General features: G+C 55.5%; 1 protein-coding gene across 3 annotated transcripts; it reads right to left on the reverse strand.

The window, feature by feature from the left end:
* Window positions 1–152: 152 nt before the first annotated feature.
* On the reverse strand, window positions 153–27,725 carry NAPA (NSF attachment protein alpha). Of its 3 annotated transcripts, none has more exons than XM_019015605.4 (12): window positions 27,313–27,622; window positions 15,835–15,914; window positions 13,068–13,184; window positions 7,988–8,034; window positions 5,857–5,934; window positions 5,560–5,615; window positions 5,401–5,485; window positions 4,445–4,549; window positions 3,231–3,299; window positions 2,228–2,278; window positions 1,911–2,028; window positions 153–904 (listed from the first exon to the last, which is right to left on the reverse strand). In XM_019015605.4, exons 1-12 carry the CDS (start codon window positions 27,408–27,410, stop codon window positions 819–821), a joined length of 990 nt encoding a protein of 329 aa, XP_018871150.1. In that variant the 5' UTR covers window positions 27,411–27,622; the 3' UTR covers window positions 153–818. The 3 variants fall into 3 exon arrangements, with proteins under 3 accessions (XP_018871150.1, XP_018871152.1, XP_018871151.1); XM_019015607.4 differs by lacking the exon at window positions 27,313–27,622 and adding an exon at window positions 25,174–25,370; XM_019015606.4 differs by lacking the exon at window positions 1,911–2,028 and having other exon boundaries at window positions 27,313–27,725.
* Window positions 27,726–27,835: the final 110 nt, after the last annotated feature.

Raw genomic sequence — 27,835 nt, forward strand, 5'->3', positions numbered from 1 at the left:
CCTAGAAACTGACCCAGCCCACGCGTGTTTCAAGGATGCATGCGCCTGACCTCCCAAGAGCTCGCCCAGAGTCTGGGGGACCAGGAGTGTGAGAGGGACTGGTGACTGGCCCAGGGGCAGAGTGGGTAGCAGAGGTGAGGAGGAAGAGAGACTCATGCAAAAGTGTTGTTTTTTATTTTCTTTCTTGGGCCAGCTGCAGCTTCCAACCAAGAAAACCTCAAAGCATTAGGGAAGGAGCAGGTGTGGGGCTGGGGTGGGGGAAAACCCCCTAAGCTCCAGGGCCCAGGGTCTAACCTGAGAGGTCGGGGCTGCAGGAAGCTGGGGGAGGCTCCCGGGGCTGGGGGAAGAGGAGCCTGCCCCCAGCAGAGACAGCAGGTCTCAGCGGCTACATGTGCTTTAGAGCTTGGCTGGGGGACAAAAGTGGGAGAGAGAGAAACCGGCCTCATGACTCAGCTGGTCAGGAGATAGGGGGCCAGATGCTGACCCCAAACCCCCAGCAGCACCCCTAGCAAATAGGTCTGTATCAAAGATTCTGTACAGCTGGTTTTGGGGGTGAAGGGCACCTATGGGGGCTTAAATAAATGGACAGGGGGCAAGGGATGTAGCGAGAACAGAGGGTGACTGTCCGGCCAGCAGCCTGGGCCTCTGGTGCCCCTGCATGCTGACCCCCGGTGCCACCTGCCCACTGTGGCCCGCGGGACTCCCCAGGTGGGAAAGGAGGGAAGCTCTCCAGCAAGTCTCGGCCCCACCTCTCTCTGAGCAGATGGGACAGGAAGACGGGCACTGGGGGGCTGGGTGGGGCTTAGCGCAGGTCCTCCTCATCGCCCTGGATGGTCTTCTTGATGCGCAGCAGCATGGTGGTGAGCCACTGGTCCAGCCGGGAGATGGAGTCGTATTCCTTCACCTGAGGGCACACCAGGTGATAGGCTGGCCATGCTCCCCCCGTTCCCAAGCCTGCATCCCAAGGGCACTTGTTCCAAGGTTTTCAAGATCTGTCCCTGTCACCCCTGGTCTCTGAGAAGGAGTAGAGGGAGGGCTTGAGGCCCCAACTCAGCCATGGGAGCTCCCTCTTGTCTGTCTTGACTATGCTGGGCACAACATTTCCCTTGGGGGAGAAAGATATTGTAGCTTTTAAAAAAAAAAAAGGTCCATGGCTGGGCGCAGTAGCTCATGCCTGTAATACCAGCACTTTGGGAGGCTGAGGCGGGCGGATCACAAGGTCAGGAGATTCAGACCATCCTGGCTAACACAGTGAAACCTCATCTCTACTAAAAATACAAAAAATTAGTCAGGTGTGGTGATGGGCGCCTGTAGTCCCAGCTACTCGGGAGGCTGAGGCAGGAGAATGGCGTGAACCTGGGAGGCGGGGCTTGCAGTGAGCCGAGATCGCGCCACTGCACTCCAGCCTGGGCGACACAGCGAGACTCCGTCTCAAAAAAAAAAAAAAAAAGTCCAGCATCCTCACTGAATGGGTGGGAAACTGAGGCCTGGAGATATGGAAAAGGCCACTCCTGAGTGCCATGGGACACGGGGGAGAGAAGCCACGGCCTGCTGGGCATCCCCTCCCTGAGCTCCTGGCTGAGTTGCCACCCACTGTCTGGGGCAGGAGGAACCGGATGGCATTTGCTCACTGTCCTCAGGGGCTTCCATTCCCAAGGGGCACTTAGGGAGAAATGCTTGACATGTGCCATTAGAGGAGTGAATCAGGACCTGAGCCGGACACCACTAAGCCCGGGAACGCTGGGAACAGAGAAAGGGAAGGGAGAGAGAGCTGCGTGGGTGGCTCCACCAGGCAGAGGGAAGCTGGCGCCTCTCCCATGTCCTCAGCTCCACTCTCCTTCTCACCCCTTCCCTCCCCGTCTGTGCCTCCTGGGTGCCCAAGGCGCCCACTGTGAGTCTCACACACTCACCTGGGGGACTCAAGGAACCCTGGTCTTCAGAAGTAGACAGATGTGGCTCTGAACACCAGCTCTGTCCCTGAGGGGCCAAGGCCGAGCCTCCTGACCTCCCCAACCTGAGTGCCACCATCTATAAAATGGGGAGAACACTCCCTGTGCCTCTTGGCGCTACTTGTAAGGTTTCTGGGGTGACTGGAGAAAGAAATTCACAGTGGGCTGGGGGCCATATAAAATGGGTGAATGTCATGGGAGAGTGTGTCTGAGAAGGGCAGCTTTCCTAGGAGACCCATCCCCATGAAGGGGCCTGGCCCCCCATGCTGGCCACTCACCGACTCGGTGTAACTGTCCACATTCTGCTCCTCATGGGCCTCTAGCAATTTCTGCAAGCAAATGGCAGAGAGGGGTCAGGGGCCTACGCTGACCTGAGGTCTGGCCTGGATTAGATGAAAGGACACACTATCTGTATGCCAGGCCTGGGGCTGGGGCTTCCTGAGGACTCTCAGAGGGTCAATCCGTGTGGGTTAAACTGGGGATGGGTACGGGCGTGTTGCAATCCTGCCGCCCTATTCATCAGAAATGGCTTGCTCTCAGGGCAACCTTACCAACATAGAACATCACACAGAATGTGTGTGTCTGTGTGGGGGGGTGTGTGTGGGTATGGGGGGTGTGTGTGTTGGGTGTGGTGTGTGGTGGAGGTGTGTGTGTGTTGGGGGGTGTGGTGTGTAGTGTTTGGTGTGGTGTTTGGTGTGTGTGAGTTGCGTGTGTGGTGTGGTGTGTGTGTATGTGGGGTGTGTCGTGTGTGGTGTGTGTGCAGTGTGTTTTGTGTGTGTGAGGGGTGTGTCGTGTGGTGTGTGTAGTGTGCAATGTGTTTTGTGTGAGGGGTGTGTCGTGTGGTGTGTGTAGTGTGTGTGCGATATGTGTGGTGTGTGATGTGTTTGCTGTGTGGTGTGGTGTGTGTGTAGCGTGTGGTGTGTATAGTGTGTGGTGTGGTGTGGTGTGTGGTGTGGTGTGTGTGGTGTGATGTGTGTAGTGTATGTTTGGTGTGTGTGGTGTGGTGTGTGTAGTGTGTGTGGTATCTGTGATGTGTTTGGTGTGTGAGTGCGGTGTCGTGTGTGGTGTGTGTGTGTGTGTCCACTTAGCCATCCCGAGCTCCAGCACTCCCCGAGTTGTACTTTCTTCATCTGGAAAATGGAGACTCAAATGGCCAAACAAAACAAAACAAAGACACCCTCTGAGAACTACTGGACAAGTCTTGGTGATTGTCCCACCTGGAGCCCCGGCCACCCCCGTCTGAGGTTCGGGAAGTGGGAGGCCAGAGCACCCAGCACTTACTTTCATCAACTTGCATTCCCGGGAATCAGAGAAAGCTGGGAACAGCTCCTCATACTTTTGGACAGCCAGCTGGGCAGCAGGGAAGGGGGAAGATGAGTTAGTAACGAGAGGGCCCTCAGAGCTACTGGCCTAGCAGCTGAGGGGACTTGGGGATGTCGGGTGATATTGAGTCAGCTCTTGCACCCCTCCCCCAGCCTCAGGTGTCACCTGGCTCTGTGTCTGTCAGTACCTTCCCGTAGCTGAGCTCAGCACCAGCCTGGCTGCAGAGATGGCTGCAGGGAGAGGAAGGTTCCCCAGATAGGCACCCACTGCCTCCTCCCACCTGGCTCAGCCGGGGCAGGGGACAAATAAGCACATCCTCCATGCCAGGCCTGGGGCTGGTGCTTCTTGAGGACCCTGAGAGGGTCAAATAACGGTGAGCCCCCTTTTCAAAGTGAGGAAACAGATCCAGAGAGGGGCAGTGACCTGCCCAGGGCACGGTGAGACATGGGGTGGGAATGGGAACCTGGTCTGACAAAGCCCAGGCTTTTGCCCACCACTGGTGCCCACAGCAGGGCAGGGCTCTGTGGGGTGTGTGTGTGGGGGGTGTGTGGGGCCACCACCCCAGGCCGTGAGCCAGGGACACCAGGAAATCCTGGACTCCGTGCTTCTGCCAGGCAATGGTAAAAAAACTCCGGCCAAGCAAAATCTAGCGCCAACCCTCCAGCTCCTTCCCGCTGGCCACGCCCCCTCCCACTGCCCTCTTTGGCCCCTCTTTTGCCAAGTGTCCCGAAAATAGGTGGGCATGTGTGAGCTACAGCTAAAGCCACGACAGCAGGAGTCACAAAGATCTGGAACACTGGGGCTGCAGGTCCCTAGTCATGTGGCCTCAAACAAGGGACTCTCGTCCCAGCCTCACCATCTTCACCCATAAGACGCGGTGACAATAGTGCTGACTTTAACGGGGTGCAGTGAGGATTCAAAAAGTGCACCCATGAAGGAAAGAGCACTAAGTGAGGCAGGAGCTGGACCCGCAAAAGCCTCCAGGGCCGGGTGGGCAGGTGATGCCAGCACAGAAACACAGCTGTGAGAACCACACTTCTCATCCAAAGGCTGGCTGGCAGGGGCCAGACATGAGGGAGGAGCACGTCCCTCTTGGGGGGCAACAGGACCTGGCGTGGAGATAAGCACATGGTGGCCCGGTGCGGTGGTCCTGCGGGCGTGGGGTGCGCTACCTTGGCGTTGAGCATGTCGATGCAGAAGTGGCAGAGGGCCGCCTTGAAGAAGTAGTCTTTGGCGCTGTACTTGAGGAGGGGGCTGTCCATGGCATTGGTCCCCACCTGTAGCCATGGAGAAGTGGCACTGTGAGCTCAGGGCAAGCAGCCAGAGGGCCAGAGCCACTGCCAGGCACTGGGGGGCCAGCTGGGAGCTGGGTTCATGTCCCGGGGTGAGGCCCTGTTAACCCAGGACCCCAAGGGCAGGGAGCCAGGGACCAGCTTGGAGAGGTCAGCGGCCAGTGCGTGAGCAACCAAGATCAGGGTGTGATGGTGGCTGGGTGGGGGTGGAGGCTGTAGCCAGGTGTTCGTGGGCCTTCTGAGAGCCTGAGACAGTGGGAAGGAGGCAGCCTGGCTGTCAGGACCAACGGGAGGCTGGCATGGCGGTGGGCAGAGCGGCGGCAGGCGGCGGGAACATGAGAGGCGGCGCCCGGCCCTCTCTCCCAGGGGGCCAGCTGCCTGCCTTTTTCTCGGCCATCACCCAGGGCTCCGTGCATGCTGGGGGGACCCCATGTGACACTCCCTCCCTCCCACTGTGGATGAGGACCATCGTGCCATGGGGTGGTGTGCCCACGGCCACCCTGGGCCTCTTGGCACTTCTTCCCGTTCCCTCCCTCTGGGTTCTTTAGCCAGCCTCACTCTGGGCCCCTCCAGGAAGCTCTGTGAGGGGTGTGGGAGGGGCACAGCCAGGGAGAGAGACGGTGCTGGCACGGCATGGAGTCGTAGGTGGAGAACATTCAGCCAGGCTGAAGACAGGGTGGGGGGATGACATGGCAAGGGATGTCGGGGGAGAGGCAGAGGGTGAGCCGGGGGAGGGGTGATTCCAGAACAAGGTGCCGGGGCTTAGGAGGAGGCACAGGCCCTGAGAGGGGGCAGGGTGGAAGCCGCCATCCCCACCTGTCCCCACCTGTCCCCACCTGTTCATAGATGTCAATGGCCTTCTGATACTGCTCCAGCAGCGCGGCGTAACCAGCCACCTTCAGCAGACACTTGTTGGCTGAGCTGTGTGGGGAGGAGTAGTGAGGGGAAGTGGTGGCGGTCCCTGCGGGGCTGGGGGCAGGCAGGAAGGGGGCTACCTGTTGGACTCCTCGCCTTTGTAGTAGTCTGCGGACTGCTCGTAGTGGGCAATGGCCTGGGGAGACACGGGGGATGGGTTCCAGGGGAGGGCAGGGAAGGGAGAGGAGGCCTCCATGAAGCTTCCACACCCTCTGCCCTGCCTGTCTGGGACACAGCCAGACCCCATTCTCCAAGCTCTGCCGGTGCCCCATGCCCACTTCTCGGCACTCAGACACCAGAGGACTCCCCTGGTGGGAAGAAGAGAGAGCAGCACTGGTCCTGGCTGCCAGCCCATGCAGGGCCCTGCTGCCACTCACCTTCTCGATGTCCACCAACTCCGTCTCATAGATCTCAGCAATGGAGATGTGGTGCTTGGCCGCAATCGTGAATCGGCCCTGGAGGGGACACAGGAAGGGGCTGCCTGTGACTCATGACCTCCTGCGTGCCTGCCTGCTGACCTATGACCCTTCAAGTTCCCACCCCTCAGCCATGCCTGTGAGGAGGTATGAAGAAGACCTGAGGTGTGAAGAAGACCGAGAGGTGGGGGAACACAGGAGTGAGAAGGGATGGCCCCAGCCCTAGAGGCCTGGCTATGCGTGCTGGGCTGAGCGGGTGACCTTGGACAAGCCACTCCAGGGCCTTAGCCTAATTCCATCCCATCCACGAGGGCACAGATGGTGTGACACCAGAGAGGATGTGAGCACGAGCACTTGGCCAAGGCCCTGGCCCTTAGGAAGCCTCTGATAACAGCCAGAGAGGCAGAAGGACCAGTCCAGAGCCACTTGGCAAAAGGCTCTGGAGAAACCAGGATGGGAGGGAGGGCTTGAGACCTCTGCCCAAGAGTACCAGCTCTGTCCCCAAGCCAACACCTATCTGTCAGCCTCCCCCAGGCACACCCAGAGCTCCCCAGGGAGGCCTCACGTTTCAAGGGGCCTCGCACCTTCCATCCGCCTCCACCCAGTGTCCAGGCGCTTGCCTAACTGCTGTGCACCAGGGGCTGGTCCAACGCCACCCCCTTGCTGAGGGCAGTAGGAAAGGGCAAGGCCCTGGGCTCAGCCAGACCTTGTTTCGGGTCTCAGTGACTCCTGCTTGTAGCCGCATGTCCCTGGGCAAATTGTGTCACTTGTCTGAGCCCCTCTCCTCCACTAAGGAACGGGGATGACAATAATGCCAACCTCACAGGGCTGTGGATTAAACCACCCTGCAGTGTCTGGCCTAATAAATGGCAGCTGCTATTATTGTTCTAATCACAGTCATCCCTGCAGCACTGCCCTGAACGCAAGGGGTAGGGCTCGTGTCCCTGCCTGGGGTTGGACGGCTGAGACAGACAGGGCAAGCGGAGAGGCAAAAAGGAGCTGGCCAGGCACGGTGGCTCATGCCTGTAATCCCAGCACTTTGGGAGGCCAAGGCAGGTGGATCACTTGAGGTCAGGAGTCTGAGACCAGCCTGGCCAACATGGTGAAACCACATCTCTACTGAAAATACAAAAATTAGCCAGGCATGGTAGCACACGCCTGTAATCCCAGCTACTCGAGAGGCTAGGGCACGAGAATCGCTTGAACCTGGGAGGCAGAGGTTGCAGTGAGTGGAGATCACACCACTGAACTCCAGCCTGGATGAGAGAGAGACTCTGCCTCAAAAAAAAAAAAAAAAAAGAGAGAGAGAGAGAAAGCACTGACAGGAGCCCTGGCCTGGGTGGGACCCTTCACTCTGGCTCCAGTTGGCAGCTGCCCATCTGGTCTGCATCTGTCGTTGGCAATGCGCCCTGGGGGCAGGGCAGGTGCTGAGCCTCCTGTGGGCTCTGCCTATCCCTGTGGCCTGCTGCAAGATGCTTATCAAATGTGACACTTGCCGGAAGGCTGGGCAAGGGGAAGTGCCGGACACACACTCTCCAGTAACCTAATTTCTTTTTTTGTTTTGAGACAGGGTCTTGTTTTGTCGCCTACGCTGGAGTGCAGTGGTGTGATCACAGTTCACTGCAGCCTCAACTTCCTGGACTCAGGTGATTTTCCTGCCTCAACCTCCCAAGAACTAGGACCCCAGGTGCATGCCACTACACCAGGCTAATTTGTTGTAGAGAGGAGGTCTTGCTATGTTGCCCAGGCTGGTCTCGAACTCCTGTGCCCAAAAGATCCTCCCACCTCAGCCTCCCAACATGCCAGGATTACAGGCATGAGCCACCCTGCCCAGCTCAATAACCTAAGTTCTATGAATGAAAACCATGACTGCCTGTGGAGTGAGGGGACCGTCAGGCTGGTGGGGAGCTGGGTGAAGACCCAGCCAGCCCAGGCCAGCTCAGGTGACCTAATCCCCCCAGCTCCCACTTCCCCCTCCCCAAGTGGTTTGGCCGCAGAATAAGAACAGTGCTGGGGGTGCTGAAAGAGCAGACGCAAGGCTGGGGCAATGCAGTGGGACCCGGGGGTGTCAGGACAAGCAAGCGGCCCTTACCATGTCTGTGTAGATCTCGATTGCTCGCATCAAACAGTTAATGGCCTCTGGAGAGAAAGGGAGGTGGGAGGAGACATGAGAAAGTGAAGTCGTTTCAGCAGAAGCCAAGGAGAGGAGGCGGACGCAGGCGCACCTGGCTGCCAGCAGAGAGATCAATAGGCACTCAGAGCTGCCAGCGCTGCCACACACTCTCAAGGGGCTGGGAAGGGGACGGAATCCCTGAGCCCCAGGAAATCTGGTGAGAGGGCTGACTCTGCAGACTGTGACTTGCTGGGCACATGCTTCAGGGGGAGCCCTTCTCTCCTCGGGCTGCCAGGATGCTACCAGCTTCCCACAACCCCAGGGACAGGGCACAGCAGTGCTAGGCCAGGATGATGGCCAGACTCCCACGGGTGTTTTAAGACAGACCTGCCAAGGCCCTGCTCTTGAAGGACTGAGCTGCTGGCAAAGGGGAAGGAGGCATGGGAGGCGGCCAAGCCAGCATCTGAGGTGGTCTTGGAGGCAACAGGGGTGCCAGGTTCTACCTGGGCTCTGCCACCATCTCTGCAGGATCCTGAGCAGCTTCTGTTCCTGCACCAGGAGGACCTGGACCTCTGGCACGAGGAGGCTGGATGTCATCGACACTGAGCCCTCAGTGTGCTCTCCACTGCCACCTCTTCCTCGTATCTCAGCAGTCGGGAGCCCTCTGCTCAGTCCCTTTAACCTAGTCCTGCCACCCACCAGCTCCTCAAAGGTTTTGCCAAAAAACCTGAACACACCAGGATGGCACTGAGGAAGAACTGGGCTACCTTTGTTGTACTATCTCTTGCAAGATTTTAAATTTGGGAAAGGCTTTTTTTTGACAAGTTATTTGGAGGAGAGAGAAAAGCATGAGTGGGAGGCATTTTCTAGCAGACAGAAATGAGCTCTCAGGGGGTATTTTTTAAGAACACCATTTTAGCACATCTCAGGAGGACAGGGGTGTTGTGGGGAGGGAGGCCTGGGTTGGGGAGAGGGAAAGGCAGGGAGCTTGGACAGGCCACAGGGCGTGGGCTCTGAGCTTCAGCCTGGGCATCTGAAAGTTCCTGGTCACCGTGGGGGTCTCCATGGTCACCCAGGCCATGTTCGCCTGAGAAGAGGGTGCTACCAAGAAGCGCCGGGGCTGGGCTCCTCTCAAGGGGCTCACGGTCTGGATGGGACTCCAAACTCCCTCCGTGGGGAGGCATCTGGACAGAGGCTCTTTGTCTCAGGTCTGTGGCTGGGCTTTCAGGGAGTCCAACCCCTCCTTCTGACATGTAAACAGTGGGGTCCATAAGCACTCCTCTGGGGAGTGGGGTCTGTAGGTTTTGTCCAATTCAGAAAGACCTCTGGGGATCCAAAAGGGACTGAGAGAAGGTACAGCACTCAGTCCAGGTTCTAGGGCTGACAGACGGAGACTGTGGCAGCAGACAGTGGAAACGGTGGCAAAAAGGGGGCAGATGAGGAGGAAGGGGAGAGAACACAACCTAAATCTGGCAGTTTGAAGACACATACATCCTGTAATCGGTGGACCCAGAAGCAACGGCTAAGCCGGGCCACGCTGCAGAGGAGAGCAGCAGCTGGAGTGAGGTGAGAGGCCCGCCTTGCCCCGCCCCACCTGGCTGCAGTCTCCACATGGAGGCCCCGGGCTGCTCACTGGTTCACTCTCCTGGCCAGAACACCCAGGACACCAACCTGGCACCCTGTGGGCTGAGGCGGCAAAGGCTGCTGCTCCGCAGTGAGCAGTGAGATCTGCAGCTGCCACCTGGGACTGCTGGCACTGGCTCTGGAGCACCCACCGTCAGCATGGCACAGTCCTTGCAGTAGCAGCAGGGAGACAGCTTACCCCCCAGGCAGCAACATGGACTCACGGGGTTAAGTCCCCTCCATGTCTGGAAAGCGGCGGGCCACCAGCAGACACCTGGGACAGCTGGCTCCTGGACGAGCTTCTGACACACTCATGACTGCTACTCTTATCTCAGGTCACCAGGCCTTGTGCACTCGGACAGGCAGAGCAACACCCAGTTCTGTGGCCTGGCCCCTCCTGTACCCACCCACAGAGGGCTGGAAAGGAGCTCAGAGCAATACAGCCCAAGTTGGGGAGCTACGGCCCAGGCCACCGCCCATCCCCACAGTCACTCCTACCAGCGACACCCAGCTTGACTTCTGCATCTCTGAAGCCCTTCCTGGTTACACTTGGTCATCTCCTCCTTAGTAAAATGGGGGCAAATCACAGAATGCACAAAGAAATCAAATGGGTTAAAAGATGCCAAGCATCTGGTACACAGTAGAAACCCAGTAAATGGCAGCTGGGGAGGAAGTGGGGGACAAGCAGGCCGGGCCGCTTCCCTGCCCCGGGTACACACACTGCCCCCACCCCCCACTATCAGGCAGGCCTGGGAAGAGGCCTCGCTGGCCCGAGTCTGCCCTGAGCAGCAGCCATGGTTGGGTAACTGAGGAACCAATAACACATATGAGCATCACCCTTCCCCACCCAGAGCCACCAAGGTGGCAGCAGGCCACCCTCTGCAGAGGGAGAGGAATTCGGGAGCCCAGCCGGGCCTCAGGCACACTCCAGCTGCCACTTGGGGGCAGGTCCTTCTGGAGGGAGTCCTGGAGGAAGCCCTAGAAGTGCTGACCCAAGACAGAGGCCTTCTAGGCTGCTGAGGAGACCAGTGATGAGGACGGCCCCAGGGCACCGGCCACCTGCCTGGGGAAGCCAGGCAAGGTTCCAAATCGGGCCTCCAGTGCTGTCTCACAAGGCACCTGGCCAAGGGCAGAGGCTGTGGGGAGCCCAGGGCAGGCAGGGGCACCTGGACTGATGAAAGCCAAGGGTGTCCTGACTGGAAGTTTATCACACACCAGGTGCCGCGCTGGGCATGACTGCATCATCTCACAGCAGTCTCTGCTTTAACAGACGAGGAAACAGAGGCCCAAAAGACTGACTTGCCCAGGATCACAGGGGAGGCAGGTCCTCCCAGACCACCCACCGCCTGCACTGCTAAGCCATACACAGTTGCTACATGACATTCTCTGTGAGGCTTTTTTTTGGGGACAGGATCTCACTATGTTGTCCAGACTGGTCTTGAACTCCTGGGCTTGAGCGATCCTCCTGCCTCAGCCTCCCAAAGCACTGAAATTACAGGCATGAGCCACTGCACCTGGCCTTGTGTGAGGCCTGACTAGCCTCAGACACAAAGCAGCCGCTGCCCTTGATGCCAATGTGCCCCTTGCCCCACTGGGAGTCATGGCTGGGGTGCGTATCTTTAGGCTGTAGCTCTGGAAGCTGCACTAACACCCCTCCCTGCTCAACACCACGTCCCCAGGGCTCTGGACACAGCACCTGCTCTCAGCTCTACCCAGGTGAGGCTCTCCTTTCAGAACTGCCCCCTTTCTTCCCTGAAAGATCTCCCATAGCCAAATTCACCCCCCCAGCCTCAGCTCTGTGCAAGTCGGCCTCTGTGCCCCGGATGTAGCATCATCTTTATACTTTCCTACCGGTCGGAGTCCTCAGCCACCTTCTGAGCTTCCTAAGGCCAGGGAGGGGCCACATCCAGACTCCAGGCCCACACCCTGCAGAGTCTCGCTGGAGAGCTAGAAAAGCTCAGATCAAACGCAGGGGAGGGACCCCACCATATCCCACTGCCAGGCAGAGCCTGTCTGCAGGAAGTGAGGGGTCTGCTGAAAGAGCAAATGGCACTCACTGTTCGGCAGCCTGGCACTCAGTGCTGCCCCAGAGTGTCCTTCCAGTTACTCCAGATGGGGCAGCAGCTGAACGTCACAGATGCTAATAGACAGCACCTCTAGGCCAGCCAGTTTCCCAGGGAGCAGAAGGAAAGGCTTGGCGGGGCAGTTTAATGGAAGGCATGGAGAGTCCGTGTGGTGAGTCAAGCTTAAAACCAACCCAGCGTCTCCCTGGGTCATCACTGCATCAACCAGGCAGCTTGCTGTGGCCCAGTGCTACTAGCCAGGCAAGCCCCGTGGCCCACCCAGTTACAAGGCTGCTCCTTGGCCTCTTGCCAGGCCTGAGCCCCACCATGTGACCACTGAGGCCAATGCATGAGATGCCCAGCTGGTGAGGAGCAACTGGTCAGTCTAAGGACAGAGAAGAGCTACTGGTCAACACAAATTCATCCTCATCTGGGAACTAACACGTCAGATCATGACAAAGGGGTATGCCAGCAGTTCTCAAACACGCCATGTGAACCAGTGCTCGCTGATCCATGGAGGAAGCTCCCTGCACTGCTGCAAACCTGTCTTCTCTTGGGAAGGACAGGCTTTTATTCCAAGATTATATAGCTGCTTTTTATTTTTTAAAGATTCATATATTTTCCATTCCCCTGAGATGACAGTGACAATAGATGGTCATTTTTAAAAACTGCCTGTGCTTTCTAATTAGCAACCTGTACCTGGCACCAACATTTTAAAAAATAAATTAAAATTCCCGCCACATGCAAGCAAACACTGGGCTGGACCTCCTCTTCAGGAGGCACCCAGGGGGACAAAACTGTTTTCTCACCATGAGTCAGCCCCAAACTGGGTTTCTGTCCCTAGCACGCTCTCATTTTAAGTAATTTGTTCTCTGGCAACTACATCTCGGGCTCTGTTCTCTCTAATTCCTCCCCAGGATGTAGGGAAGCCAGGTTGGGCTAATTTCCGCTCCTTTTTCGGCAGCAACTCCTACCTGGCTGGTCTCAGAATCCTCCCTGCCCCCCACACCGCTCCCTTCTGCATGTTAATTCTGACAACAGAACAGATTTTCCTCTCTCCCCGGCAGGCGGTGGGTCTGCAATGGAACTCCCACTCCCAAATGCTCCGGGATTGGGAAGGGGTGATCAGCTGCACCGACACCACCGACACGGTAGATAGGGGGGCGGAGACTTGAGCAGGGCGCAAATGCCAACTGGAAGGAAGGGAGCCAGTTCTAAAGTCAACGCTCACTCTGCCTCAGGCACGCCCCTGCCAGCCTATCACATGTTGGCCACTGGAAAAACCAGAGCCGCCAGGAAACCTGAGGAATCAATGCAGGGTGCTAGGATGGCGCTCCGGACAGCCAGCCCGTGTGGTCCGCAGAGGCCCTCACCTTGGGGGTCGGCTTTCTTGAATGCGTTGCCAGCGTCCACAAAGCAGGTGGCTGCGTCGTGCTTGCTCTGGAGCTGCAGGTGCAGCTGTGCAGCCTGGCAGAACGCGTTTCCAGCAGCTGGAACAGAAGAGAAGGGCAGTCCCGGCCTCAGTGGGGCTCCACACTTTATGAAGCCACAGAGACACTGCCCTGGGAGGTGGGTCGGGCTCTCGAGAATGCGGAAAGAGTCCCCAAGATAGGACGAGGGTGACCTGAGCGAGCCCAGACTGAGGCCTAGAACTCAGGTCTGCTGGCTCCTGTGCTGAGGCTCCTGGTGGCCCACCTGACAGTCTCTGAGGGAGGCAGGAAGCTGCCTCGGGGGAAGGCCCTGAGCCCCAGGTAGATGGAAAGAGAGCCAGGGTAAGCCCAGGTAAAACACCATGTCCCTAATCCCAGCTATGCCAGCATTTCCAGGGCCACCACTTCTAAAGATCCAAGGAGAAAGCAGACAGAACTGAGTTGGAAAGGATATAAAACAGAGTGAGGTGGCCTCCTGCACCTCCCGGCCTGGGCAGTCCTCCCCAGGGGAGCCTCGAAGCACAGGGCCCAGAACCACCACTAGAAGGCAAAGTACAGGCTGAAATCATGGGGTGGCTTCGGAGGGGTATTTTGGGAAGCAAGGGGCAACTGAGATTAAACCACATAACATCTTCCCATCTACTCCCCTTTCCAAGTCCTGTTTCTTTTTCCACAGCTCCCCAAAGCTCTTCCTGATTCTCCCAACTCCTCTGCCTCTGTTCACATTCTGTTCCCTTCACTGCAGATCCCCATGGACAAGGCACTTGCATGAATTGTGAGGCTCATGGAGTTGGGGTCGGACAACACACAGCCGGCTCCCTCCAGGAGCTGCATGTCCAGAGAGGGAAACAGGATGTGGACAGCAAGAATGAACACATGCAGACCAGTGCCCATGGGCGGAGGGCAGAAGAGACCTCGCCTGAAGCCTCATCCATCCTGTGCTCATCTGCACACGGTCAGCTTCTGTGGGTCCCAAGCCATTCTGCCCACACATCTCCTAACTGACGTTTGGGAGGCAGCAGCGTCTCTCCTCCTCCTCGTGCAGCTGACCACCTCCAGCTCAGCTCTGAGGCTTCTCCCCTTCATTCTCCTCCAGCTGAATTTGAGTCAGAGTTTCTAAGCTGGAAGAGGACCAGGAGGCCTGGCCCTATCCTCTTAAGTTTTGAGCAGAAGAAGAGACAAAGCCTTCCGGGTTTTCACTATATGATTTCATTATTTTCAAGAGTTCCAAATTTGAGTATAAAATTACGGCCAGGCGCGGTGGCTCATGCCTGTAATCCCAGCACTTTGGGAGGCCGAGGTGGGCGGATCACGAGATCAGGAGATGGAGACCATCCTGGACAACATGGTAAAACTCTGTCTCTACTAAAAATACAAAAATCAGCTGGGCGTAGTGGCACGTGCCTGTAATCCCAGCTAGTCGAGAGGCTGAGGCAGGAGAATCACTTGAACCAGGGAGGCGGAGGTTGCAGTGAGCCAAGATCGCGCCACTGCACTCCAGCCTGGCAACAGAGCAAGAAGGTCTCAAAAAAAAAAAAAAAAAAAAAAAAAAATTTCAAGAAAAGGGGATATTACCGGGGGGAAATGGCCTAGGGCTTTTCTTTGAAGAGTTTGGGGGCAGAGGTAACAAATTTTAGGGGAAAAGCAACACCTATGTAATTAAAAAATAAGCTTTTTTTCTCTAGAGGAATTTTCTAAGTTTGGGAGCATAAAAATACAAAAAACATTTGGCTTTATTCACAACGTATTTTGTGAAAACTCAGGAATAACTCTTTGAATTTTGGGGAAACCAACAACATTCTCAAAAACGATGATAATCAATTTTATTGTGCACCTCTGCACCCTGCCTCCATGGTCCCACCACCAGGTTCCCTCTCCTCCACAGTCAGAAGTTCCTCCCTGCATTCAAACACTGGGTCTCTTGCCGTATTTCCTTAATTCAATCTTGGTGACATGAAAGATCTATGATGAAATGAGCCTCGAAAGAGCTCAACACACTGGCTTGTTGGACTTCTTGGGCCTGCAGGGAGCTCCAAACAGATCTCCAGCCTCCCTGAGCCCAAGCGGCTCCTCCCCACCCCTCTCCTCTGTGAAGCTATCCTGCCTCACTGGGGCAGGTTAAACACTCAGGTTCTGCAGTCAGAGCCTTGGTTTCTGAATCTTGGTTCTGTCACTTACTAGTTCTGGCATCCTGGGCAAGAGACTAAGCCAAGCCTCAGTTTCCAAATCTGTAAAATAGGGATATTTATAGACTGACCCTTAGGGCTGCTGTGCTAACGCAATTAAATGATGAGCACTTAGGACTCAACAAACAGCAGCCATGATTCACGTTGTTATTGGAATCACCTGAACATCCTCCCCCAGCCTAGAATTTAGACACTGATGGAAGCACTAAGGAAGTTACCAGGAAACCCGAAGTTCTGAATTTAAGGAGGACTCTAAGAGCTCATCAATCCACATGGGTTTATCTAGGTCTAATAATCTATTTATTCCCATCCTCTCTGTCCTTTCACCAAGGCCCCATGACCCAGAGTATAAAGTAACCCAGCAGGCACAAAACAATTAGAGAGCAGGCCAGTGGCTTTCCGATGCCGGAGAGGGCATAAAAAGAGAAGGGGCCCTCAAGGCCAACCTCTCGGGCAGGCCTGTGTGAGTGGAAGCTGAGGGAGGAGGAGAGCACCTTGGAGGAGCTCTAGCAGAGATGACATACCACTCCAGTTTTTGGCCATTTTGAACATGTTTGCTGCTCTGGCGTAGATTTCGCATGCTTCCTCTATTTTGGATGAGCCTCTGGGGAAAAAGGAAAGAAAAAAAGGAGACAATCTAGTCGGCTATCCAGGAGAAAGCAAGCATTCTGCTCCAGTGCTGGGTACAGACGTGCCCCTACCCCTCACCCTTCAGCTGTGAAGCCAGCTTCCCCCAGGCCTCTTGAGTCTGTGGCCCCCGCCCCTGCATACAATGGCACACTCACTTCGGGCAGACCAGCTCCCTCTGGGAGTACTGGGGTAGATACTGGGTGCTTGCTGGGGTAGTGGGGCGAAGAGTTCCTGACCCCACCACAACCCCAGGGTCTGACAGCCTCTTCTACTTCCTGCCTGGGATACTAGGGGCCCACTGGGTCCCAGGCGCGCTACAAATCCCCTTTCCCCGGGAGACTGCAAAGCATTCTGGGGGACTAGCCCAGTTTAAGACATCGTGTTGCTTTCGCAGAGGCAGCCTTAATCCTGTGCCTTGTACTCTGTGGTTGCTCAATAAAGACCTTGCAGCCCTGGAGTGTGTCATTACCAGCTCAGGACTGGGCATATATATCACACAGCCATACAAAGAAATGGGAAGCACTATTTTAAAGTGTAGATATAAGATGTTCCCATTTGTGTTTAAAAAAAAGAGGGTGGGCTGGGTGTGGTGGTTCATGGCTCCTGTAATCCCAACACTTTGGGAGGCCAAGGTTGGCGGATTGCTTGAGCTCAAGAGTTCGAGACCAGCCTGGGCAACACGGCAAAACCCCAACTCTACAAAAAATACAAAAAATTAGCAGGGTGTGATGGCGCACGCCTGTAGTCCTAGCTACTAGAGAGGCTGATGTGGGAGGATCACTTGAGCCTGGGAGGCAGAGGTTGCAGTAAGCCAAGATCACACCATTGAACTCCAGCCTGGACGACGACAGAGCCAGACCTTGTCTCAAAAAAAAAAAAAAAAAAAAAAAAAGAGAAAGAGCGTGAAAAGAATAGAAACATACATGTTTATATAAACATAGGATATTTCTGGGCAAATACACAAAAACCTAGTAACAGCATTTTTCTCTTAAGGTGAAGCCTGCAGAAGGAGGGCCAGGTGTGGGAGGCAGACTTATTCACTGGGCATCCCGTATTTGTACTGTCTGAATTTTTTTTAACTGTTTGTAAAACAGTTAAAAAATTATCTTTTCAAGAAAAATATATATATACATATATACACACATGTGTACATATATACACGTGTATATATGTATGTGTATGTGTATATATGTCTGTATATATCTATACATATACACATACACAGACACACAGACACACATATTTTTAAGTATTAGGATTTATATTTGGCCCTGTGGTCCAGCAATGAATTACATCTCTAGCAATTTATCCTAAAAAAACTAATCAGAAAAGTTACAAGGATGTTCAGCATAGCATTATTTAAAACAGCAAAACCCCCCAAAAACTTATTGTCCAACAGTAGGGATACACTGGGAGATAGACAGGAATTTGAAAACAGAAAGGGTACCCTGTTTGGGCAGTTTCACTCTGGCTTCTTCACCTCCACATGTACATAATGAGCCTCCTCTTGACTTGGGGGACCTCATTAGTACCTCAAACCCATAAGTCCCACTGCATTCTTCTGCCCTTAATAATACAACCAGGCTTAGCCCGCGAGGTCTGTAGTCTCTGTAACTGCTCAAACTCCCAACATCCACATAATCAGTAGAATAAAATCCACACACTCTGGAGTCCCACCAAATGGATTTCAGGGCCTCTCTTCACTGGCATAACTAGTGTTTAGTTTATTTTTAAGGAAGAGAAAAGGGAGGAGTGGGTACTTTCCCATTCAAATCATCCTCACCATCCCATCCCACACCCTGTGTCAAGTGGCCCAACGTTATACCTGGAAACTTGTCCACACCAACCCCAGCTGTGGAGGGGCTCAAAGGTAATTTTGGGAGCTGGGATGTGAGCATTCCTTCCCTCTGCACTGCGGATTCAGTGTGTCCAACCTGCCCATCCCTTTCAGCCACATGTAGTGCTCATTTCATCAAACCAGAGTCCCACAGCCACACACTTTGGGATTCGCTCAGTAGGGTCTGGATGGGGCCTGCAAATGAGATTTTTAACAATTGGGGTTTGGGGGGCCCAGGTAATTCAGCTGATCAGGTGAGTTTGAGAAGGAAAAATTGACTGAGACCGACTACCTGGAAAGCAGCCACCAGCGATCAGATCAGCGGCCAGGCCTGGCAATGTCAGCAGGCAAATAAATGCCCCCACGGTGGGCGGGCTGGTTGGGCCAGGGATCCTGGCCTCCTGAATCCACATCACACCAGGTAAATAATCTATTTATTCCTATCCTCTCTGTCATCTTGTCAGATGAAAAGCCTACCCTCTGCCTTCTGGGGCTGTGCTGATGCTGTCCCCCACCCTCTGCTGTCCCCGGGAAGTGGCCCTGAGCAATGTGTTCTTCCCGCACTCGCCCTGCTGCACTCTGTCTTCCCTCACCCACCTCACCTCAGCCAGCCCAACACACCTTGGGCCTTGTTTGGAGTGACTTCTTCTTTTTTTTTTTTTTTTGAGATGGAGTTTCGCTCTTGTCGCCCAGGCTGGAGTACAGTGGCACGATCTCAGCTTACTGCAACCTCCAACTCCCGGGTTCAAGCAATTCTCCTGCCCCAGCCTCCTGAGTAGCTGGGATTACAGATGTGTGCCATCACACCCTACTAATTTTTGTATTATTAGTAGAGACAGGGTTTCACCATGTTGGCCAGGCTGGTCTCGAACTCCTGACCTCAAGTGGTCCACTCGCCTCGGCCTCCCAAAGTGCTGGGATTACAGGCATGAGCCACCGTGCCCAGCCTGGAATGACTTCTTTAGGACCCATTCCTGGCCTTGGAGAGGTAAGAAACTTTCAAAACCTGGCTGAGAATCCTGAAGGGTCCTTTGGGGCCTGTCTGCAAAAAACCCTCAGAAGGACCTTCTCTGGAATGTTCTCTTAAAGGGACATTTTCAGACCTTAATCACAGGTCTGCCCCACCCCACAGGTCCCCCAGCTCAGCCTTCTCTTCTTTTTGAGTGTGACTAAGTCCTAACCAGCTCCATGCACTCTCTGAAAAAGCACAGACCCTGGATGAGCAGAAATGACCCACGTCACTGAGCGGCCCACAGCGGGCAATCAACAATGAGCAGAGTCAGCCCCAGCTGGGTTTATTTCAGCTCAGTGGGACAGAGCAGACACAGGACGGACACAAAGCCTACCAGCTGCCCGGGCTGAAACTCTATGATCCCAGGCTAAGCACAGCCAACCCTGCACGGGGTCAATGATTCTGTGGGGTGGAAAGGCCAGAGGGATTAACACCAGCTCAGGCCCCAGGCTTGCCTCCTTCTTCCCCTGCACCCCGCGGTCTTGCCCATTACCATGGCCAGGGGATGACAGGAGATCTCCAGGGTCCCATCCTCTTCTTTTAGAAATGGGAGTGAAGTCCCCAAAGGGGGAAAGTGACGTGCCTAGGTTCCAGTGGAAGATCCTGAAGAAGCCATTCACATACACATTTATTCACCTGGGGAACAGGTATCCGAGCATTTATTACGTGCCAGGAGATAACAACAGTACACGAAAGGAAAATCTAGCTGGGCCTCCTCTCCTGAGGGCCTGGGCGGCAGCGCATGTGACAGCTGACTGTCCCTCCCCCACTGACCTCCCCCAAGCTGCCTCTGCTTCACTCCTCCCATCCCACGGCTCTGAGCCACTCCGGGAATAGAGGGAACTGGTTTGGGCTGCCTGATGCAGGGCTGTCTATAATTACCCGCTCAGCTTTGCTCTCTCCCCCTCCAAGGCGGAGGAAGGAGTCTCAGGTCTCCCAAACACAGCCACCAACCTCAGCGACTGCCATATGGAAGGCTGGGCACTGCCAGGAATGCACAGATGCCCGATGGGACCTGGGCCAGGGGGTTGTGCAGGGCAGAGTCTTAGCCCCCTCCTTCCTTCCTCCATCCACCAGGCACTTCCTGGCTGCCAGAAATACACCATGCCCTGACCCACCACCTGCAGCTCCCGAAGGACCTCACGAGGCAGGGTGGACAAAGTCAGGCCCCCATTTCGGGTCCTGGACTCACTCTATCTCTCTTGCCTCTGTGGAAGCCACAGCCACAGGCCTACAGTTTCCTCCTCAGACTTAAGGCCCACTGCCCCAAGTCTCCAGTCAGCACCCTCAGTGGGGAAGGTGTCCTAGGGCCCGTCACATGCCTGTGTCTTCCCTGTAAGCCCACCTCCTGCACGGCTCTCGAGACCATGTGCCTTAACCACGGCTGGCGCATGGCGCTCCCTGCCTCCCAGGCACTCCCCTGGAAGGAGCCCACAGCTCCTCACGAGAGCCCTTTGGGTGCTGTCCTTGCTTTACAGGCGAGGAAGCTGGGGCTCAGAGAGGGCGGAGGGCTTGTCCAAGCTTACCCTGCCAGGAAGCAGCAGGGCTTGGAAAGAGGACTGGGGCCCTGGGGATCCAGTCCTGCCCTTGCCTCTCACTCAGTGATCAGGAAGGCTTCCTTCCCCATGCCCAAGGCTCCTTGGGAAAATGAGGAGGGAGGACAAGGTCCCTGCCTGCCCCCACCCCTCCTCTAGATTAAAGAAGCCAGGGAGGCTGTACTGCCTAGGCTTCCCTCATCTCACGAGCAGAGGCTGCTCTCTGCTGGAGCTGCGCGGAGCATCCTCTAGGCAAAGGAGGATGAATTAAGCCAGCCCCCTACCGAGCCTGCCAGTAACAAGCCAACAGGCAGAAGGAACATCAGAAAAAGTTAAGGCTGCCTGTGGTGCAGGGTCCACCCTGGCACAGGGTGCCGGGGGCCACCAGCCCTGCTAGTCCACTGACTGCACTGGAGCTGGGAGCTGCCAGAGGCTCAGCATCCTGAAGGCACCGCCACCAGTATCACCTGGAAGCGGGAAACCACCAGCTGCCTCCCGCCACTCTGCAGTGGGCCTTGCCTGACCAAGCAGAGTATGAGTTCCTGCAGGGCGGGGCCTGAGCCCAGCTCTGCTTTCCCATCTCTCCACAAGCCCCAGTTAACAACGGTGAAAGAATAAAGTGTCACAGGCTAACTGCCCAGCTCTGAAATCGCCACAGGACCCTCTTGTGACATGCCTGTCTGGGCAAAGACAAGGGGTAGAAAGATAATGACTTTGGGGTGGCGAGACCTGGGCTGAAGTCCGTTTCAGGTACTTTGCTAAGTGTTCGACCTGGGGCTAGTTATCCCCGAGGCTTTTTTTTTTTTAAATAAGAGATGGGGTCTCCCTGTGTTGCCTACACTGGTCTTGAACTCCTGGGCTCAAGCAATCCTCCTGCCTCTGCCTCCCAAAGTGCTGAGATTCCATTCTTTATCTATAAAATGGCAGCATGGCTGGCCACAGTGGCTCACACCTACAATCCCAGGGCTTTGGGAGGCCGAAGCAGGAGGGTTGCTTGATCTCAAGAGTTTGAGACCAGCCTGGGCAACACAGTGAGACCCCAACTCTACTAAAAATTAGCCAGGCATGGTGGCATATGCCTACAGTCCTAGCTACTTGGGAAGCTGAGGTGAGAGGATCACTTGAGCCCAGGAGGTTGAGACTGCAATGAGCTACGATCGCGCCACTGCCCTCCAGCCTGGGCAACAGAACAAGACCCTGTCTCTCAAAAAATGAAAAATGAAATAAAATGGAAACAATGAATCTGGCCTGGGAGGAGTCTTTGTGAGGATTAGAAATGACACATAGTCAATACTTGGCACAGAGCGCAGAATGGAAAAGGTGCTCAATGGTTGCTATTATACAAAGGAAGAGAAATACGCTCAAAGGGGTGCCTGGCACCCAGGAATGGGAATTCTAGAGAGTTTCTTGTGGTGGTAAAAATAAAATAAAATAAAATAAAATAAAATAAAATAAAATAAAATAAAATAAAATAAAATAAAATAAAATAAAATAAATAAAATAAAATAAATGCTGACAGTAGTCAGACAGGCCTGGCCTCAGCGCCAGCTCATCGTGTGCCAGCCTGCGTTTCCTTATGTGTAACTAGGCCTAAGACTCCACACCTTGCAGGGCTGCTGAAGCACAAGCAATCTTGCAGGCAGCACCCCACGGCGTGCCCAGCAGAGAGCTGGCCACACCACGGGCGTTCAGTAAACGAGAGCATCCCTCTCATCAGGCCCCGCAGAGGACCGATTCCAGGCACGTTTCCCTACTTCAGAACAGCAGCATGGGCTTCATCTCCACCCCAGATTAGCTAGGTAATGCTCCTCCTTCGGCTTCCAGAGTCCTGGCCTCCCATGCCCCACCCCTTACTGCACAATGCTCAAAATACATACAGGCCCACGGCCCTTCGAGATGATAAGCTCAGAGCCAGGATCTCACCTGCCACACGGCACACAGCCTGGCAGGCGCCCTGTTTCTTATTTTCTTATACGGATGCCCTCCTGCACCCCAACGGGATTACATTTCACCACAGACCAAGGGCGAATGTACTTCCTTTTTCTTAAAAGGTATTCTCAAAGACCCTTGCCTCTTAGTAGCCCCATCCCAAAAAGGAGACGGAAATGTTTGTATGGCCAGGCAGCAAAGTCCTATCCATCAGGAAAGCCAGGAACTCTCGGATTCCCCAGAAACCTTGTGTGCCCTCAGGAAAGACTCCACTCTGAGACTGGGCAAGAGATGCCAAGTTTTCAGTTGTGGATCTTGGCAGCTGGCAGGGCACTGTGATTCACCAGGGTGCCCACTGGAAATGGCGCCGGAGTTTCTGCACGCTCTGCAGAGGAAGGCGGTCTGGAGAGAAATCTGGAAGCTCATGCCCACACCAGTCTCAGCCAAGGCCCTGGGCAGGCCCTGTACAGACAAGCTGGCCCTCCCAGGGTCCCGCCGTTATTGCCTACAGGTAGTTCAAACAGGAACTGATTTGTCAAGATCTGATCTTAGGAATGCACTGTTTGTATACAGAACACCCTTTGCCACCTATTTCTCCAGCACTTCTAGCTCAACTTCCAATGACAATACCTACTAATAAAGATGACAGTGAGCCCTTAATAAACATTAGCAGAGCCAGGCAACGTGCTCCCACCACTTCCCACACATCGTCTCATTTATCCTTAAAACCACCTGAGGAAACAGTTACCATGATTTTCATTTCACAGATGAAGAAACTCCCTCTACACGTTTGTATCCAAGAGGAAGGAAGTTTTTATTTTGGCTATTTTGGGGGCAGGGGAGGTGGCTGGGAAACATCAGGGATGAGGAAAAGCCCCAGGGAACAGAGCCACCATTCAGAACCTGCACGATCCCCAAAGGGCACAGCAGGCACTCTGGATTCCCCAGGAGACACGCAGCAGGGAGGAGGAACTAGTGTGCCTGGACTCAGCCATCCCCTTCTGCTGCTGGCTTACTGTGCTGTAGTTAGGAAGTCTCCGTCTTTTTGCTTCCAGAGCAGAAGTTTGAGCTGCGCCCCCATCACCAAGGGGGGGAACAGGTATGGCTTTGAGCTTCTCCTAACTGGCTGGTGCTGTCACCTTCAGTGGCTGCTGGTGCATCAAAGCCCCCTAGTGTCTGGCAGCCCAGAAATAATGAAGAGCAAGGGTGGCATCTGAGCACCAAGGCAGGCGACAGCACAGACACCCACCGCCTTGTGTCCCAGGTGAGGGCTCTCTGACTTGCCCTTTGACAGGGGCAGAGGCCCCTCAATGTGGGATGCTGTCATTGCTGGGGTTCCCAAAGGGGAAGGGAGAGGCACCAAGGACAAGCTGAGCCCCAACGCTCCCTTCTCCAGTCCCGGCAGCTACCAAGGACCTTGAATAAAGGTGGGTTATGAAATGTTGAACACAAGCAAACCCAGATCAGAGAGGAGGAGGTGCCTGAGTGATTCCCGCCCGTCAAGCAGGTCCTCCCAAGCTGGCCTCTGGCTGTGCTCCCAGCTCCCAGGCACACAAGCTCCGGTCAGGCCAGCCTCCCATCCTCCCTGCCCTCTGCCCTAACCTCACTCATACTCCCACAGCACCAGGTCAGCTCCTCTGGGAGCTGGAAGGAACTGAGATGAACACACCAGCTCTTTTTTTCAAATATTTGGAGAAAACAGCCATGGGAGGACAGTTAAGAGGGTGGCAGCTCTCCAACACACCTAGTTTGCCAACATCCTTCCTAAATGTAGTGCCCAGAGATGGTCATGAACCTTGAGGAGAAACTACCGTGGTAGCACAGCAAAGGGGCTAAGTGAGAAGGCTCTGGAACCACACAGAACTGGGTTTGAATGCCACCTCTCCCACTTACTGTGGGGCTGGGCAAATAAGTCAACTTCTCTAAGCCCCCAAGTTTCTCTACCTCCACGGGGATTTTGTAAGGACTAAATCCATACCATCCATCAGCAGGTTGAGCCTGGCCCAGGCCAGGGTCTGAGTCAGAGCGAGCACTTAATAACCAGCATCTGCTAGTATTACCAGCACTGCAACAGCCTCCTGCTGTCACTCTCCCCCACACCAGCTGCTGCAGTCCTTTCTAGAAGGCAAACAGGAGCTCGCCAGGATGGGCCTCCCTTAGCCTCCTCGGAGCTCTTCAGTGCCTCCTCCAGGCCCAGCCCTTGCTCACCAGACCTTCCTTGTCTGGCCTCACCTGCGGCTTCCACCTTTATGGTCTAACGTGGAACTCCATGTGTTCCATCTTCCTAAGGCATGCTCCATAATAATCCCTGCCTGGAGTGCTGCTCCCTGCCAGAGAGCACCCCAGAACTCATGTTCATCCCCCCAGGGTTGGGGCCTCTCCCCCAGGAAGCCATTTCTGATCCCTCTGGATCTCAGTTCCCTGTCTTTCCAGGTAGAACCTCCCGTCACGGTAGATCTCTGTTGCACCATCCCTGCTGCCTAGAGCACCCTCCCCGGCCCCACTCCCCAGCAAATCCTGGGGTTCCTTGGGGCCCAGCTCACTCCTCACCAAGAGCCTCCCCCTGGTTCACGCTGCTTCCTCTGAGCTCAGACAGTCACAGGAATGACATCATCGAGCCCCTCCTTACAGTAGGTAATTCCACTTTATTGGTGTTTGCTGTTCATCCTGCCTTCCCAACCAGGTAGCAAATGCCTTGGGGCTGACTTAGCTGCTCCCTCCAAGCACACAGTCCAACAGCCCACTAATCCCTGGGCCAAAGGGATCAGACACCCAGAGCCACCCAGGAAAACTATCACCAAAAACCCAGCTCGTGGCCCCACCCCCAAACACAGCACTTGAACTTCTCCCCTTGTGAAGAAAAAGAAACACACACACACCCTCTCTCTCCTCGCAGCCTCTAAAATAAAACATTTTTCACCTAATCAATCCAGTCCATCAGCCCCGGATGTTTCTCCACACCAGGCAATTCGCCATCATGTTCTTCAAGTTCTTTTGCTAAACATTATCCAACCTCAAACAAGGGGCGTGGCCTGGAGCCCTTTTCCTGTTCCTTCCTCTCTTGGAAAGATCCCTCTCCTTCGTGTCTTACCAGCCTCTGCCAGGCTCCTACCACAGTCTCTTCCCATCCCCAGGCCCTCCTCCCAAACCCCCTTCTCCAGCCTTCTGCAGATGCTCCCAGTCCCACCACCGTCCCCAGGCTCTGCTTCCGAGTGGCCACCACACACTGTTCTCTCTACAAGCCCACTAGTCCTTTCCCAGGTCTCCTCTCAGTTTCCACAACCTCCCCTTGACCCTTTCGGGTCCTCCCATCAGCACAGATCCCACCACCCCCCACACCACCGCCCCCTGCCAAACTCCCTTCTCTTTCCTCTGCCCAGAGCCTCATGCTCCTCTCAACCCTACTAAGTCTTCGTGGATCCCTTTTCTGTTCCCTTTCAGCTCCTCTTAGCACACTCATGTTTCTCAGTCTCTCCCTCTCCTGACCCCTCCCAGACCTCTCCGCTCGGGCGTCCACCTTGAACCCCATCAGCTCCCTGCACGCTCCAAACCTGTTTCCTTCTGGAAGTCACATTAACAACAGCTAACACTCTCAGAGATGTAACTCCACGCCAGGCTCAATTCTAACACTCATAGCAAATGGGAGGCAGGTTTGATTTGTGATCTCCTTTAGCAGGGAGACTAAACAATTTACCCAAAGTCATGAAGTAAGTGGCAGAGCTACATTTCAAACCTGGGCTCTTGGCACTTCTAAGCCACTACGGTTTATCACAGGATGGTCGTGTCAGCTTTTAGGAGCTAACGTGAGTTTTATGCCACGTCATATGCGTTAGTTCTGTCTCCCAGGCCTTTTCCCATCCCTCTTCTCAGCATGTCTCTGTCATCCCTATTACTCGAGGATCACACAGCAGGAGTTTGATCCCCCGTTTTGGTTCTCTCAGTCCCCCTGTCTCTCCCTGTTATCCCTCCATCTCCTTGGCCAAGCCACCACCACGCATTCCCCCACCCAGGAGTCTCCAGCCTCAACCCAGGCCTCCTCAGGCTTTTTTCTTTCTTTCTTTCTTTTTTTTTTTTTTTTTTTTGAGACAGAGTCTCGCTCTGTCCCCCAGGCTGTAGTGCAGTGGCTCGATCTCGGCTCACTGCAACCTCCGCCTCCTGGGTTCAAGTGATTCTCCTGCCCCAGCCTCCCGAGTAGCTGGGATTACAGGTACCCGCCACCAGGCCCAGCTAATTTTTGTATTTTTAGTAGAGACGGGGTTTCACCATGTTGTCCAGGCTGGTCTCGAACTCCCGGCCTCAGATGATCTGCCCACCTCGGCCTCCCAAAGTGCTGAGACCTCCACAGTCTTGACTCCATCATCCCGGGTTCCTCCGCTCAGCTGTCCTTAAACTAGTCACTGCTAACCAGGGCCGTACTCACCCCATGCACCCCCCACACTTCAGACGCGGCTCACCGCTCCTAGGATCATCTAGCCCTGAGCCCCTCTGCCTGGTGTCAGCCCCCTTCAGCCTTCACCCTCACCGCCCAGGGCCCACGCAAATCCACTGCCCCAGGGGTTGAAAAGGTCAGTCCCTCGGGCAGGCGTCCTCAGCCCCAGGCCCCATCACTGCCGCCTGAGAGCCTTCAAACAGACTCCCCTAGAGCTCCGAAAAGCCTCTGGACCTGACTTCTCTCCCGGACTCCCTCCGTCCCCCCCAGGCCGGTCCCCTCCAAGGCTTGAGGACGTACTCCCTCGGTCCAGGTTCTCCCCCGCCCGCTGGCCTGTCTTCGGCCTGGGTCCCCTTCCTCGCCTCAAGACAGTGTCGCCTCGGTCCGTGTGTCCTCAGCCCAAATCCCTTCCGCCATGTCAGACCGTCTCTCCTCAAACCGTGTTGCCCCGGCCCAGGCTCTTGGCCCTCAGCCTGCGTCCCCTCTGCCGCCTCAGGCCATGTCACCTCATTGCAGGTTCCTCTCCGTCCCCTCGGCCCGAGCTCTGCGTGCCCTAACCCGCCACCTCCGAGCGTGACTCCTTCGTCCTCTCAGCCTAGGTCCCGGCCGACCCCTCAGCCCGGTTCTCACCCAAAGAGGCCAGAGAAGAAGGACTGCGAGTTCTTCACTTTGCGCTCCGCCTCGGCCAACAACGCCATCGCCTCCGCTTCCTTCCCGGAATTGTCCATGGCGGCCACAAAGGGACTCAGCAAAGCGCCCGACCCTGGCCCTGGGAAGACTCAGCCGCGGCCGGGGCGCGGAACACAGATCGGTAAAACTCGCCCGGCTGCGTTGACGTCGCACCGGCGCGCGTCGCTTGCGGCCCGGAACCACGTGACTAGCGCTGGCCAACCAGCGGCCTCGTAACGCCGCGCCCGCTCCGCCGGCCACGCCCCCACCAGCCGCCGCACGCCGCCCGTCACTCGTGACCCCCCAATCGGCGTCAAGAGACCTCAACGCATGCGCACATACCGGCGAACGGCGCTCCACTCTCTCCCGAGCGCTCTGTACCTCACCTCCCACGTGACCCTGCGGAAGGCAATGGCAGTACCCACCGCTGAGGCCCCGCCCCACAGTGTTGCTGCTGGATCCTCCTCCACCAATCAGCAGGAGC

This window comes from Gorilla gorilla, chromosome 20 (genome assembly GCF_029281585.2).
Source record: "Gorilla gorilla gorilla isolate KB3781 chromosome 20, NHGRI_mGorGor1-v2.1_pri, whole genome shotgun sequence".
Lineage (NCBI taxonomy): Eukaryota > Metazoa > Chordata > Mammalia > Primates > Hominidae > Gorilla > Gorilla gorilla.

Bases quoted from the DNA above. Each gene is read 5' to 3' on its own strand.
- NAPA (XM_019015605.4), bottom strand. From the start codon at position 27,410: ATGGACAATTCCGGGAAGGAAGCGGAGGCGATGGCGTTGTTGGCCGAG. The intron at 13,185-15,834 runs GTATGTCATCTC...CTTCTGTTCCAG, and splicing joins AATGGCCAAAAACTGGAGTG to CTGCTGGAAACGCGTTCTGC. The intron at 5,935-7,987 runs GTAAGGGCCGCT...TGTCCCCTCCAG, and splicing joins TCGAGATCTACACAGACATG to GGCCGATTCACGATTGCGGC.